The 16,471-nt window shown below is 43.6% G+C and overlaps 1 protein-coding gene across 2 annotated transcripts in view; it reads right to left on the reverse strand.

Moving 5' to 3' along the window:
- LOC132391080 (cohesin subunit SA-2-like) overlaps positions 1 to 16,471 on the reverse strand; it is a 136,219-nt gene that overhangs the window by 64,276 nt on the left and 55,472 nt on the right. For both annotated transcript variants that reach the window (XM_059963804.1, XM_059963805.1), the window contains 3 exons: positions 11,646 to 11,719; positions 8,034 to 8,157; positions 3,031 to 3,129 (listed from right to left, as the gene is read on the reverse strand). In XM_059963804.1, the coding sequence (XP_059819787.1) occupies positions 3,031 to 3,129; positions 8,034 to 8,157; positions 11,646 to 11,719 (297 nt within the window). The remainder of the gene's footprint in view (positions 1 to 3,030; positions 3,130 to 8,033; positions 8,158 to 11,645; positions 11,720 to 16,471) is intronic.

Here is a 16,471-nt window from a genome sequence, read left to right on the forward strand (position 1 = left end):
TTCATCAGGACCTGATCAGACCTTCATCAGGAAGGGTCTGATGAAGGGTCTTAGCCTAGAACTTCAACTGTTTATTCCTCTCCATAGATGCTGCCTGAGCTGCTGAGTTCCTCCAGCATTTTGTATGTGGTACTCTGGGTTTTATCATCTGCAGAATCTCCTGTGTTTATGACTCTCTGCTATTTTTCCTACTTTACAAGTCAAATTATATTTTACAAATCTAATCAACTAAGAAGTACTCAGAGTGGACATAGAACTCAGTATGTCAATACAAATCTTTCCACAACTTGCTACTTGGTAGCATTCGAATTTGGAGATCTGTAGGACTTGGTTTTTTCCACACAGAGGGTGGTGCAACATGAGGAGGTGTTAGAGGTGGGCACAGTTACACTTAAAAGGCCGGAGACACAAGGGACTGCAGATGCTGGAATCTGGAGCATAAAACAAGTGATAGAAGTAGCAAAGTTTTAAAATGGTTGGCAGACAACAGAAATTAAATATCACATCAATCTTCCCATAGGTAAGGCCAATTGCATCACATCTTATTCAAATGACGTCTTATTTCTCGAAGATAATGGCAAATACTGTGCTTTTTAATTTCAACTGTAGTAAGTGAAGCAGGCTCTATTTTCCCGATGGCTGAATGCGTTTTTATACTACTTAACATTAAGCTGGTGACCTGTGTATGCTTTACTAGAAAGTTATTCAATCTCTAATGCTGCAGATATGTGGAGTTTTCAAAACTAACGGTTGCCAAGCATTGTAAGCTGCTTTGAACAAAGTTGTTTAAAATACTGTCTAACCGGTCTTTCATTTCTCATTACATATTTTATGTGTGAATTTCTCCATTTAATTTGCACCTTGTATGCTAACTGGGAGAAAGTAACCAAAAATACCAAGGCTTTGTATCAGTGCGTAGGAATTTAGTTTTATGACTAGAAGTCGGAGGCCCAAAGGCAGCCTGTTCTGGTTCGGAGGCCAGACTGTATGGGTGGGAGTGCAGGGGGGTTGGAGCATGAGAAAGAGGCTGTTCTGCTGCTGTTGGCGTTTATGTTGTTCTGCCAGGAATGTGTGACAACACTTGTGGGATGCCCCCAGCGCGCTAACACAAACAACACACTTCAGTCTTTCGATGTACATGTGACAATTAATTAAAAATCAAACAAACTGCTGGAACAGCTCAGTGGGTCGAGCAGCATCTGCGGGGAGAAAAGAACTGTCACCAGGATCGTCCTCCTGCAGGGTTTTACCTCGAAACATCGACAGCTCCTTTCCACCCTCAGACGCTGCTCAACCCATGAGCTTCTCCAGTGGATCGTTTGTTGCTTATGTTTAAAAAAAACATTTAGACAGGTACAGTACAGTGCAAAAGTCTTCGACACCCTAGCTATATACATGTGCCTAAGACTTTCACACAGTACTGTATGAGGATAAAAAAGTTTCATAAGAATATGGGCCAAATGCAGGCAAATGGGATTAGCACAGCTAGACATCCTGCTAGGCATGGATGAGTTAAGCCGAAGGACCTGTGTAAGTGCTGTCTCTTCTCTCCTCTTCTCCGGTTGTCCTTCGGAATCTGATGACAATGTCCACTCCTTTAACAGTGAGATCTTTGATGACTATACAGTCCTATCCTGGACCTATTGTAGGTGGGACGTGTATATGTGGTAGTGATGGTAGTGATGGCAACCATGGCTGCATTTCTCCTGACTCTCTTCTGCTGTCTTCTGGTTGTTCTTTCCATCTCCAGAATACGAACCCCATCTCTACACAGCTGTCGCCAAGTGTTACAGTCAGCAGCAACATCCTCCAGGTCCTCAGGTCTGATCTTGCACTTCCTTAAAGCATTCTTCATCTGATCCTTATAGCGCTTCTTCGGCCCTCCAGCTGAGCGTCAACCATGATAACGCTGGGTGATCATGGCCCCAATACTTCTGCAGTTGGTCTTAACAAGTATTTCAGTGTGAGGCACCCACTCACGCCAAGAAATTCCCAGGATGCGCTGAAGGCAGCTGAAGGACTTGATGTGACGACTGTAGGCTACCCAAGCTTCACAGCCATAAAGGAGGGTGGTGACACAGACCGCTTGGTATACAGCGACCTTTGTGGAGGGACGAAGGCTCCTGTTCTGAAAGACTCTACGCTAAAGTCTCCCAAAGGCAGCTGATGCCTGTTTAATGCGGCTCTGGATGTCGGTGTCAATGCCACTAACCTCAGAGAGAATGCTCCCCAGATATTTGAAAGATGGCACTACCGACAGCTTTTCATCACCAACAGTGAAGGCAGGTAGGGTGGGTGGGATACTGGTACTCCACTGGCAAACCACTTCTGTCTTGGTGGTATTGATGGTCAGCACCATCCTGCTGTATGCTCTTAATGCCACAGCAAGGACAGGCTGAAGATCCTCCGGAGTGTGGTCCACAAGAGCACAGTCGTCTGCATACTGCAGCTCCAAGACCCGCTCTCTACGGAGTTTGGTGATTGCGTGGAGCCTCCTGATGTTAAAGAGGTTTCCATCTAATCTGACGTCCACTGCCACACCGCTGCTATTCTCAATCTCGTTGTGGAGAAGCTTGGTAACACACAAGAGGAAGATGTTAAAGAGCACTGACGTTAGCACAGAACCCTGCCTCACTCCTGTGCGTACAAGGAAGGGCTCAGACTCTAAGTGCTGTATAACACTGTCTAACTCAGAGATTCCTGCTTTTATTTACTTTCAATGTTAGCAACATTGATTCCAAGTTTAATTTGGTGCCGTCGCCACACCAGCGGGAAGTGGAGCTACTGGTATTCTCCACACTCTGGCCCAAGGACATTAACAACACCAGTACATTGGATGTTTTGCTGTATTAAGTTAGGGAATTGAATATATGGGCTATTAGACTGGAAAGTAAGATTGGATATGAAAGGTTATGCGTTGAAACCTCCATAAATTCATTCAACCCAAGATTGGGGCAAAGATTCCATGGTTGCTGCTTCTCCCAGAACCCTCCCTCTCAGATGCCATCAGAAGGAAAGACGTCAACTCACCTTGAAGCGACAGGTGAAAAGATCCATCTTTGCACAACACTCTTGGTCAGAGTACAGGGCCAGTAATCCAATCAGGCATTTCAATCTCACCTCACTTTGCTTCAAAAGAATAACAGCAGCAGGGTTAGAGGAAAAATGGTCAGACTGCATTTTCTACTCAAAATAAATTACCTGAACTGAATGTCATAGATGGGTTTTTTTTTCGCTTTTCTTATTGGCGATATCATCGGAGTGAGTGGTCATAGCCTTAGAGTCAAGCAGGCACCTCAGCATACCATTTTCATATCTACCACCAAGCCAATCCAACTACACTAATCCAACTCAGACACTTGTCCACATCCTTCTTAAGTCAGGGGTTTCCGACCTGCTGTCCATGGACTCCTTGCTTAACGGTATTGGTCCATTGCATAAAAAAAGTTGGGAACCCCAGTCTTAAATGTTGTGGGGGTATTTTCTTCCTCCATCCCCTTCTTGTGGTTAACGCGCTAACTGATCTGAAACCTAAGATATTGGATCATGACTAATTTCACCCCGAAGGACATTGAGAAACCAAAATTGACCTCTTACAAAAGCCAACAAAGGGAGCCTGGAACCCAAGACCATGGGAGCAGGAGGTGGTCACATAACCTGCCAAACCTGGTCTTCCTTTCAGCAGATGGCTGTTATTTTGTGACCTATCTCCAGAAGCATATTTAATTAACTAAAAATGCATCTAAATTAACAACTGAGTTACCATCTTTGGCTTCCTTCAATTAGACAAGAGAGAGAGGCTTGCAGGAGTTTGGGGATATGGGAATTGATCTAAGAACAAGCTTAGATTTGAAAGAGCTCAAGAGGAAATCTGAAGGTTCCCACTTGTAACAGTTTTAGCAAGTAACAATATCAAGGAAAGGTCCCCATCATAGAGTCATAGACAATATAGCATGGAAAAAGGCCTTTCGGCCCAACTTGTCCATGCTGTCCATGATACGCTACATTTACCCATGTTTGGACCCTATCCCTCTGAACTCCTGCAACATATCGAGCCAATTGTCTTTTATATGTTGTTATTGTACCTGCCTCTCTCACTTTCTCTGGTAACCTGTCCCATATAGGCACCACCCTCTGCATGAAGAACTGCCCCTCAGGACCAATGTTCCCTCTTATTTTTAGTAGTCAGCGTGCGCAAAAATCTTACGTTGTGCAAAATTTTTCCCTGTGACAAAAGTACGTCCGCACTGAATGCACACATGGCACAGTTTATGTAGGTTTACAAAATATTTGACATAAAACTGCACAGAGTAACAACAAAATAACATACATATTCTGTTAACTAGTTAACAGAAATGTTTAGCTAAAGGATTATTTTCAATAAGTATAATTATTATTTTAGGTAACTAACCTTTTATGTGCACATTAATTTCTTCTGTGCGCTGGTTGAAAAACGTGTTTGCACGCGCACAGCTTAGAGGGAACATAGCTCAGAACCCTTTTAAAACTCATCCCTTACCTTAAACCCAGGCCCTCTAATTTTTAGCTCCCCTTCCATGAGAAAAAGACTGTGTGCAGTCACCTATCTGTGCCCCTCAATATTTTATATAAATCTATAAGGTCATGAGCAAGGAAAGATATCAGCAGCTCCCCCTACTTATCTGACTTGGACTCTCATCTTTTGTTAATCCATTGCAAAATTATAAGATGCCTCTTCACCATTCCCTCTCCCTCTCCTTTAGTTTTCACTCATTCTGAATCTACACACATATACTGAAATCTGAAACTTGCCATCTCACTCACGTTGGTTCACTACCAAGACTTGGGCATTGTTGGTAAGATAGCCCATACTTCCCACCAATCAACACGGACCTTTTGTAAGGAGGACTAATGGTTGCTGTGAGTTCTGCTGGCCAATAATTGCCAGGTTCAAACAATAGAAGATTAACACACACAAAATGCTGGAGGAACTCAAGGCAGAGACTATGGAAATAAATTAGCAGTCAACAGTTCAGGCCAAGACTCTTCATCACGTCTGGAGAGGATGCCAGAACCAAAAGGCAGGGAGAGGGAAAGGAGGACTAGCTGGAAGGTGATAGGTAAAGCCAGATGGGTGGGAAAGGTAAAGGGCTGGAGAAGAAGGAATCTGATAGGAGAACGAGGAGAACTATGGGAGAAGGGGAACAAAGAGGGGCATCAGGGAGAGGTGATAGGCAGCTGAAGAGGAGAGATAAGAGAGCAGAATAGGGAAAAGAAGAAGAGAAGGGGAGTGGGGGAAAAAATGACTGGAAGGAGAAATCGATGTCATTGCCTTCAGGCTGGAGGCTACCTAGACGAAACATGAGGAATTATTACTCCACTCGGAGAGTGGCTTCATCATGGCAGGTCATGGACCAATATTCGAAACTGGAAATGCAAAAAGAATTAAAATTGCAGTCCACCAGGAAATTCCGCTTTTTGCAGATATAGCGGAAGTGCTCAACAAAGCAAACCCCCCCCCTCCCCAATTTACATTGGGAGTCACCAGTATAAAGGAGACAACATCAGGAGCACCAGATAGAAGATTTCCTGAAGAGTATTAGTAAGCCAAATAGATTCTTATAACAATCCAGTAGTTTTATAATCGACCAATATGATTCGATTTACTTCTAATTTCAGATATATCTAATTGACTGAATTCAAATTCCACAGCTGTGTTGGTGGGAATTGAACTCAAATCTACAGATAAATGGTCCAGGACTCTGAATGCTAGTCACAACTGTAACCCCAATGCCACTATCAAGTCACCTCTCATCCTCCTTTGCTCCAATGCGAAAAGCTCTAGCCCACTCAACCTGTCCTTATAAAACATGCTCTCTAATCCAGGACAGCACCCTGGTAAAACTCCTCTGCAGCCTCTTTAAAGCTTCTGCATCCTTCCTCTAATGAGATGAACAGAACCGAACACAATACTTCACGAGTGGTCTAACTAGTTTTATGGAGCTGTAGCATTACCTCAACTAATGAAAGCCAACACACCACACACCTTCTTAACCACCCTATCAATCTGCACGGCAATTCTGAGGGATCTACATACAAGGACCCCAAGATCGCTCCAGTCCTCCACACTGTTATGAATCCTGCCATTAATTCTGTGTTCTGCCTTTCAAGTTTGACCTTCCAAAGCCTAATAGGTGATGCCTACTTATTTTAACCACCTCTGTAAATGATAATATAGTCTTTCAGCAAAAACCTATTCAGAATCAGAATCAGGTTTAATATCAGTGGCATATGTCATGCGATTTGTTTTTGTGGTAGCAGTACAGTGCAATACATAATAAAGAAAAACTGTAAATACAGTGTTACGAAGGATGAACAACTCTGATGGGCAGAAGGGCGCAGAGTTGCCCATGTCCCCTCCCCTGGGAGAATCACAAACTGTTACTGTTGCCAGGCTGCTAATGAGAGAGTAAGAGAGACAAAAGAAAACAGGCCAGGACATCTGTTACTGATAACAGCCTGAGAGAGAGTTATGTTTATCCACCATGTTATGACTCCCGAAAGACTTATGGCTGCGGAGAGGGCTGTTTACGTGCTCATTAAAATTCCTCAGTGGACAGCCAGAGTGGGCTGGTTTGATGGGTTAAGTCATTCAAAACTGATTGACACCGGAGACCCCGTGAGTGGGGATAAAATTGAGGCTTGGGGTGACACCCCTCAGACGCACCAGGAGACACACAAGTGAGCATCAGACACCCACAAGAAAGTGTGGGGCATCGGGGACCAAACGGATTGGTCAATTTCACTCACAGTTGTTATAGCAAGGCCAGTGGGGACTTGTGTGTGTGTCCACCCTTGCCTGGGTGACAAGTCCACCACAGATGAACGGTCTAGCTAAAGGACAGAGGGGTCATACTTGAATGGCCACAAAAACACATCGACGGATCAAGAAAGTAAAGGAAGGTTTGCAAGACAATAGCTGTCACTGTTTGATCTCTCTCTCTCTCTCTCTCTCTCTCTCTCCCTCCCTCCCTCTCCCTCACCCTCTCTCCCTCTCTCTCACAATTACAACACATCGACCAACAACTACCTCAGCCTGTATGAACTGAACTGAACTTTATACTCACATATGACAATTCATTATCCCCTAGACAACGATAGAGCTTGTTTATTATTGATTATTATTATACCCACACTTTTAGGTTTAGTATTGCTAATGTATATTATCTCTATATTTGCATTGATATTGTTTTGTATATTTTACTAATAAACACTGTTGAAAATAGTACCACCAGACTCCAACGGATTCTTCTATCTTTGCTGGTAAGACACCCAGTTACGGGGTACGTAACGACAGTAAGTTAAATTAAATTAAATAAATAGTGCATAAAGAAAAAAGGTTCATGGGTTCAATGTCCATTCAGAAATATGATGGCAGAGGGGAAGAAGCTGTTCCCGAATCGTTGAGTATGTGCCATCAGGCTCCTGTCCCTTCTTCCTGATGGTAACGATGAGAAAAGAGCATGTCCTGGATGATGGGGAGGTCCTTAATGATGGACGTCACCTTTTTGAGGCATTGTTCCTTGAAGATGTCCTGGAAGCAGAGGAGGGCTAGTGCCCATGATGGAGCTGACCGAGCTCACAACCTCTGCAGCTGATTTTGATCCTGTGCAGTGCCCACCCCCCACCATACCATACGGAGATGCAGCCATGTCCTCTGGGCTCACCAATCTCAACTAGTTAGCTTCCTACTCCCACGAACAAGTCCCAAGTAGCTGTCCAAGCAATGAATGCCAACGTGGAGTAACTCTGGGGCCTTTATTTTCACTTGCACATGGACCATGATGAACATGAACTGAAACTTGGCAAACAGCAGGCTGACGCTTTGTCTACTTTGGGCTCATTACAACACCACTTCAGCAAAATCCCCAGATTAGTTTGAATATATAATAGCATTCAAAAAGGACTGCAAGAAAAGCCATCACAGAATGGAGAATTAATCACCACCCAACCAAGACGGAGAGAGGACCGGAGAACATTATAGATTGACTCACTTTGTCATGCAAAGTCCACCCCACATATTTCAAGTAGCTGTCAGTCAGAAAGCGATCGCTGCAGGTTTTCATCCAGATGCCTATTTCCTCGATACAAATAGCTCTGATTTCAGGCAATGCATCACTGCAGGAAAATGGGAATTATATTTACGATGAATGACTGCACCGTGCTTGTGTATCACATAAACACTATGGTCCAAAATTTAATATATATGTATATTACATGTTATAGAGAGATGGATGCAAAGGTAGATAGCCAGGCAGATATACAGTCAACCCTCATCGATACAAACACTCCAGAGTCAGGCCGAGGCTTAAAATTCTTCAAGAGTTTTGCCTTGGTAACACCTCCAGGCCCCAGAGAATAATCTCTGGACCTTATAGTGTTCATTAACCTCACACAAATAACAAAGAACAATACAGCACTGTACAGGCCATTCAGCCCACAATGTCGTGCCGACCCTTAAACCCTGCCTCCCATATAACTCTCCACCTTAAATTCCTCCATATACCTGTCTAGTAGTCTCATAAATTTCACTAGTGTATCTGCCTCCACCACTGACCCAGGCAGTACATTCCACGCACCAACCACTCTGAGTGAAAAACCTTCCTCTAATATCCCCTTTGAACTTCCCTCCCCTTACCTTAAAGCCATGTCCTCTTGTACTGAGCAGTGGCACCCTGGGGAAGAGGCGCTGGCTGTCCACTGGGCTGCATCATCTTATGTTCTTGATATTTACTGCTTATTTATTTATTATTATTATTTTTTTCTTTTGTCTTTGCAGAGTCTGCACTCCAGTTGAATGCCCAAGTTGGACAGTCTTTCATTGATTCTATTATGGTTATTATTCCGTGGATTTATTGAGTATGCCCACAAGAAAATGAATCTCAGGGTTGTACATGGACTTTGATAATAACTTTACTTCAAGCTTTGCTGTGCACCAACTTAGGTTTACAAAGGTTCAGTGTTAACGACACAAGTTCAATTGCGCCACTGTCTGTAATGAGTTTGTCTGTTCTCCCCATGACCGGTTAAGTTTCCTCTGGGAGCGCCAGTTTCCCCCACATTCTAAAGATGTATGGGTTACTAGGTTAATAGGGTGTTATAGGGCAACAGGGCCTCATTGAGCCAGAAGGGCCAGTTACAGAGCTGTATTTCTAAATAAAAATATATAAAATAAAATACAGAGGAAAAAGGATGTTAGGGCAAACAGATAGAACATAGAATAGTACAGCACAGTACAGGCCCTTCGGCCCACAATGTTGTGTTGACCCTTAAACCCTGCCTCCCATAATCCCCCCATCTTAAATTAAAACAGGGTGCAAGGTCCATTCTGACATGCATTTCCTGTGACCCCTTACACACCTTTAGATGTGAGGGAAGGAGAAAGATTTAATTTGCGATTTCTCATGCAGTCAAATAGCTTGATAGTTTCGCTACTTCATGGAGAATGACTAATTTAGGCCATTAGTCATTCTGCAAGAATCCGAAGGAAAACTGTGCAAATGGATAGAGTCTAATAAAACCACAAATATATGCAGGCTTGCTTTCCGTCCACCTTATGCACTGTTGTGGCAGTTTGAAATTTATGGTGATTGGAATTATTTATTTCGTTCTCTATGCTTCATATGCTCCTTGGTTAGAACGTTTCAAAAACATCATTCTTCCTTGTGATGGAAATTTTCCCGAGCTCAAAGGTAACTCCGAGGATTAAGTGGCATCGGTTGCTGCAACAGTCTCCACAACAATATCTGTCCTAACATATTTCCCCGGAGACTTCAGAATGTGCGCCCTCCAGGGATATGCCTGGACAGTGATGGAGATCAAGGCTCCAGATACAAGCACGTCAAGGAGAAGGCCAGTCTAAAGGGTGGGACATTTTCATTTCCCACACTTAACACTAAATGATTTTTTGAGAAAATGCACTTCATTTAATATTTTTAAAAATAATTTCTTGCACTATTTCCGAGCTCTTGACTTCAGACCAGTTTAGTATTAGCGTGTTAGCGTTTTTGTGTGTGTGTGTGTGTGTGTGTGTGTGTGTGTGTGTGTGTGCAAGGGCACCATCTTGACAAGCTTTTTGCATCAAACTTTTTGGTGATTGCTCATCGTACGGCGTGTCTTGTGCATCTGTAACCTGGCGGAACTATCCCTCTCCAGGTTTGTTTTATGGGGTCGAGTTGCTAGCTCGACACTCAACCCAGGCACAGATGGAGAGCGTGCAAGAGAGCCGGCCGGATTCGAACTCAGGACCTCTCACCCCAAAGTCCAGCGCTGATGCCACTACACCACCAGCCGGTTATTAGCATGTATGTATATCTACAAAAGTATGAGGTTTTAGCCAATAAAGTGCATGTGAAAAGGAAAACATATCCCAGACCATTTATATCAAATTTTTCTTCCATCTTGGAGCTTAGCATCAGGTGGCATTTTTCTAAGTTAAGGATTATTATGGTGAGCATATATACCTTGGGTACACACTCACAGGCCACTTAGTTAGGTACACCTGTACATCTACTCGTTTATCTATTCAACCACTCATGTGCCAGCAACTCAATGCATAAAAGCATGCAGACATGGTCAAGAGGTTAAGTTATTGTTCAGACCAAATATCAGGATGGGGAAGAAATGTGATCTAAGTGACTGTGACCGTGGAATGATTGTTGGTGCCAGGCAGGGTGGTTTGCACCTCTCAGAAACTGCTGACTTCCCCGAGGATTTTCACACACAACAGTCTCTGGAGCAGGGGTCCCGAATCTGGGGTCCACAGACCCCTATGTTAATGGTAGGGGACCATGGTATGAAAAAGGTTGAGAACCCCAGCTCTAGATTTCACAGAAAATGGTGCAGAAAACAAAAAAATATCTAGTGAGCGGCAGTGCTGTGGGAGAAAACGCCTTGCTAATGAAAGGGGTCAGAAGAGAATGGTCAGACTGGTTCAAACTGACAGGAAGGTGACAGTAATTCCAGTATCCATGCGTTACAAGAGAAGTTTGCAGAAGAGCTTCTCTGAACACACGACATGCCAAACCTTGAAGTGGATATAACAGAAGAGCACGAAACATACACTCAGTGGCAACTTTATTTGATGGAGCTCCCAGGACTGGACACCATCTATTCCAGCAGACTCAGGAGGAAAGCAATCAGCGTAACCAGAGACACCACACACCCCGGCCACTCCCTGTTTGACCCGCTGCCGTCCAGCAAAAGCCAGAACAAATAGACTGAGGAACAGCTTCTATCCCAGAGTTGTGACCTCCATCACACCACTGCCACAGAACAATGACTGAAACTGTGAGCACACACAAGGACTCAAATACTTGCACTAACGGCACTTTGTGCATTACTGTGATATTCTGGTGCTGCTGCAACTTATTTTCTGCTACTTATCTATTTAATACTGTTATTCTATTATTGTCTTGTTTTTATCTACCGCTTTATTTAATTGCCTGATAGGAAGCCAAACAGAGTTTCATTGTATCTATGTATAATGACAATAAAGATCATTGATTCATTGATTATAGGATGTACCTAATAAAGTGGCCACTGAACATAAACACCAATGAAATTAGCTTTTTACAGAGATGCACCTTAAGCACACACAAACTTACCGATATCTGTGCACAAAGATTCCTTTGAAAATGGCATCCATTAGATTTTCAATATTACTCTGCTTTTCTAAAATCTGAAAAAATAAAATTAAATATTCATTACACTGAGAAAGGAAAGCATTTCTGGCCCACACTGACTCTGCATCATTTTCCATGATTGGTGGACGCTTGAGAGGTGGAGGAACCTTTGTGAGTCAGAACATGGGACAAAACCGTGACTGGGCTCCCTCGCTTGGGGTCAGGGTTACCTCCCTATCACACTCTCTTTCCTCTTCCTCCTCTCCTCTTATACAGAATGCTCTTAAAGTATCCAAAGGATTGGATTTTTACATTCTTCCAAATCCCACGACTGGGAAATTCAAATACAGCTAACTAAAAGTGGAGTAAAAAGAAAGCCACATCAGTCACGGCAACCATAAAATAGTCTGACTGTCACAAAAACTCATCAACTTTCCTACTGTTGCTCAGGGGATGAGATCCCCATCTTTTTCTGGTCTGGCCATTATGTGACTCCAGACCCACTGATGTTGTTGACTGTTTCTGGCCTTCGAAATCTGTTGGCCAGGAGCTCAGTTCAAGGGCCAATAATGTCCAGGTCTCATGAACAGATGAGACAGATGGTAAAGAAGTGAAGTAAGCCTGTGAAAACCAGTGGGTTTACTCCCCCGTCCCTCCTCCTGTCTTTTTCTGTTCCCCATTCTGGTTCCCCTCTCCTTCTCCTTATCTGCCTATCACCTCCCAGTAGCACCCCTCCTCTTTTTTCTCCATGTTCCTCTGTCCTCTGCTATTAGATTCCTTCTTCTTCAGCATTTTTCACCTATCACCTCCCAGCTTTTTACTTCAAACCCCCTCGCTCACCCAGTCACTATCCCTCTCACCCAATTTCACCTATCACCTGCTAGCTAGAACTTTTTCTTTATCCCAATCTCCTTATTCTAGCTTCTGCCCCCTTCCTTTTCAGTCCCGATGAAGGATCCCAGCCCAAAACATTGACTGTTTATTCCCCTCTACAGATGCTGCCTGACCTGCTGAGATTCCTCCAGCATTTTGTACGTGTTGCTCAAGATTTCCATCATCTGCAGAATCTCTGGTTTAGTGTTGACTCTTAACTCTCACAAGACATTGAGTGGCAGCCATACTCGTGACACCCACATTCTGTAGAGACGTAAACAGCACTGAACTTTGCCAAGTCATCATCCAATCTGAGAAGGGATCACGTTGAACGCTGCCTGCCACCAACCTGAAGGCCTCACTAAATTTACATACATTCTGTGGATGTGGGTGCTCTGGGGTAAGACGGCATTCACTGGACTTTCCCAGCTGGGATGTTGACAGATGCCATTTTCTTCTTGACCTGTTGCAGTTTATTCTCACAGAGGGTTGGGCAAACATATCTGGGAGTGGGTAAACTGTGTAGGTCCATAGAGACATAATATACACTCGTTGACCATTTTATTAGATACACCTGTTCGTTAATGTAAAAATCTAATCAGCCAATCATGTGGCAGCAAGTCAATGCAAAAAAGCATGTAGACGTGGTCAAGAGGTTCAGTTGTTGTTCAGATCGATCACTAGAATAGGGAAAAGATAGGATCTTAGTGACCTTGACCACAAAATGATTGTTGGTGCCAGACATGATGGTTTGAGTATCCCAGAAACTTTTGATCTCCTGGGATTTTACAGAGAAATATGCGAAGAGCAAAAGACATCCAGTGAGCAGTATACTGTAGGCAAAAATACCTTGTTAATGAGAGCAGTCAGAGGAGAATAGCCAGGGAGGTTCAAGCCAACAGGAAGGTGACGCATTACAACAGTTGTGTGCAGAAGAGCACCTCTCAACAGACGACACATTGAACCTTGAAATGGATGATGGGGTACTGCAGCAGAAGATCACAAACATACAGACCCTTCACCAGGACCGAAAAGGAACAGAGAAGAAGCCAGAATAAGAAAATGGAAGATGAGGAAGGAACGTAAGCTTGCAGGTGATAGGTGAAGCCAGGTGAGCCAAGTTTACACATAAGACCATAAGACATAGGAGCAGAATTAAACCATTCAGCCCATTGAGTCTGCTCCGACATTCCATCATGGCTGATCCCAGCTCCCACTCAACCCCAGACATCTGCCTTCTTGCCATATCCTCTGATGCCCTGACCGATCAAGAAACTTATCAACTTCTGCCTTCAATATACGCCTGGACTTCACCTCCACCACAGTCTGTGGCAGAGCATTCCACAGATTTACTACTCTTTGGATAAAAATAATTCCTCCTTACCTCTGTTCTAAAGAGTTGCCACTCAATTTTGAGGCTGTGCCCTCTAGTTCTGGATACCCCCACCATAGGAAACATCCTCTCCACAACCACCCTATCTAGTTCTTTCAACAGTCGGTAGGTTACAATGAGATCCCCCACATTTTTCTGAATTCCAGTGAGTACAAGCCCAAAGCTGCCTAACAGTCCATATACATTAACCCCTTTATTCCCAGAATCAACCTCGAGAAGCTGCTCTGGACTCTCTCTAATGACAACACATCCTTTCTGACATATGGGGCCAAAAACTGTTGACAATACTCCATGTGGCCTGACAAGAGTCTTAAAAGGCTCAACATTATTTCCTTGCTTTTATATTCTATTCCCAAAATAAATGCCAACATTGCATTTGCTGTCTTTACCACACACTCAACTTGTAAATTAATCTTCTGGGAGTCTTGCACGAGCACTCCCAAGTCCCTCTGCACCTCTGGTGTTTGAACCCTCTAGCCATTTAGATAATAGTCCACACTATTGTTCCTTTTACCAAAATGCATTATCATACATTTCCCAACATTGTATTCCATCTGCCATTTTTTTGCCCATTCTTCCAATTTGTCTCAGTCCTGCTGCAATCGCATTGCTTCCTCAGCACTACCTCCCCTGCACCTATCTTTGTATTATCCACAAACTTTGCCAGAAAACCATCAATTCCATTATCTAAGTTATTGGCAAACAATGTGAAAAGCAGCAGTCCCAATATTAACCCCTGAGGAACACCACTAGTCACCGGCAGCCAACCAGAGAAGGCCCATTTTCTTCCCGCTCGCTGCATCTTGCCTGTCAGCCATTCTGCTATCCATGCCAGTATCTGTCCTGTACCACCATAGGATTTTATCTTGTTAAGCAGCCTCATGTGTGGCACCTTATCCAATGCCTTCTTAAAATCCAAGTAAATGGCATCCACTACCTGTCCTTTGTCCACCCTGCTTGTTACTTCCTCAAAGAACTTTAACAGGTTTGTCAGGCAAGATTTCCCTTTACAGAAACCATGCTGACTTTGACTTATTTTGTCATTAGTCTCCAAGTTCCCTGAAACTTTATCCTTCATAATAGACCCCAACCACTGAGGTTGGGCTAACTGGTCTATATTTTCCTTGTTTTTCCCTTCCTCCCTTCTTAAAGAGTGGAGTGACATTTGCAATCTTCCAGTTCTCTGGGACCATGCTAGAATCAAGTGATTCTTTAAAGATCATGACCAATGCATCCATTATCTCTTCAGCAACCTCACTCAGGACTCTGGGATGTCGTCCATCTGGCCCAGGTGACATATCCACCTTAAGACCTTTGAGTTTGCCTAGTACTACACCTGCCATTTGAGAACTTCTTCCTCTGTGGGATATATCAATCCTGCACCTTGTGAACTATTCCTAGAAACTTCAGCCATCTCTGCTCTGCCGTCATCCCCGCCAATATCCTCCTCCAATCCATCTGGGCAAGTTCCTCTCTCATGCCTCTGTAATTCCCTTTATTCCATTGTGATACTGATACATGTGACATGTGCTTCTCCCTCTCAAATTGCAGTGTGAATTCAATCATATTATGATCACTGCCTCCTTAGGGCTCCTTTACATTAAGCTCCCTACTAAGATCTGGGTTATTACACAACACCCAATGTAAGAGAGCCTTTCCCCTAGTAGGCTCAAACACAAGCTGCTCTAAAAAGCCATCTCATAGGCATTAAACAAATTCCCTCTCTTGCAATCCGACACCAACCTGATTTTCTCAACCCCTTGCATACTGAAATCCCCCATTACAATTGTGTCAATACCCTTCTCACATACCTTTTCCATCTCCCTTTGCAATCTCAACCCCACATCTTGGCTACTATCTGGAGGTTTATACGTGATTCCCATAATGGTTTTTTTTAACCTTGCAATTTCTTAACTCCACCCACAAAGACTAAACATTCTCTATCAACTGCTTATTAAAGATAAAATTCCATCTCTTACCAACAGAGCCACAGCAGCACCATTGCCTTCCTGCCTGTCCTTTTGAGACAAAGTATATCCATTGATGTTAAGCTCCCAACCATGGCCTTCTTTCAGCCACTAATAGTACAGTACTATGCAAATATCTTTGCCTCATATACAGTAGGGTGCTTAAGACATTTGCACAGTACTGTAGTAACTTTATGTATTACACCGTATTTCTGTTGCAAAAACGAATTTCATGAGTGATGGTAAACCTGATTTTGATATGGGTCTCCGTTGTGGACTGAGAATGGGAAGGAGACAAAAGACAGGGAGATGGGAATCATGGTTGGGAAAAGGGGATGAAGTGGGAAGCACCAGAGAGACGTTCAGTAATGATCAATAAACCAATTGTTTGGAATCAAATGACCTTGCCTGGTGACTTGGTGCTGGGTGTGTCTGTACCCATGCTACACCCCACCCCTAGCACTCCTTCTCTGCCACCTGTCCCAAACCCCTCCCACGTCACCCTACCCTCACCGTTCCCAAAAATCCTTGGCTTCCGCCAGATTTACAAACCTGCTCTCCGCTCCAAGCTGTTA

The sequence above is a fragment of the Hypanus sabinus genome, chromosome 3, assembly GCF_030144855.1.
Source record: "Hypanus sabinus isolate sHypSab1 chromosome 3, sHypSab1.hap1, whole genome shotgun sequence".
NCBI lineage: Eukaryota > Metazoa > Chordata > Chondrichthyes > Myliobatiformes > Dasyatidae > Hypanus > Hypanus sabinus.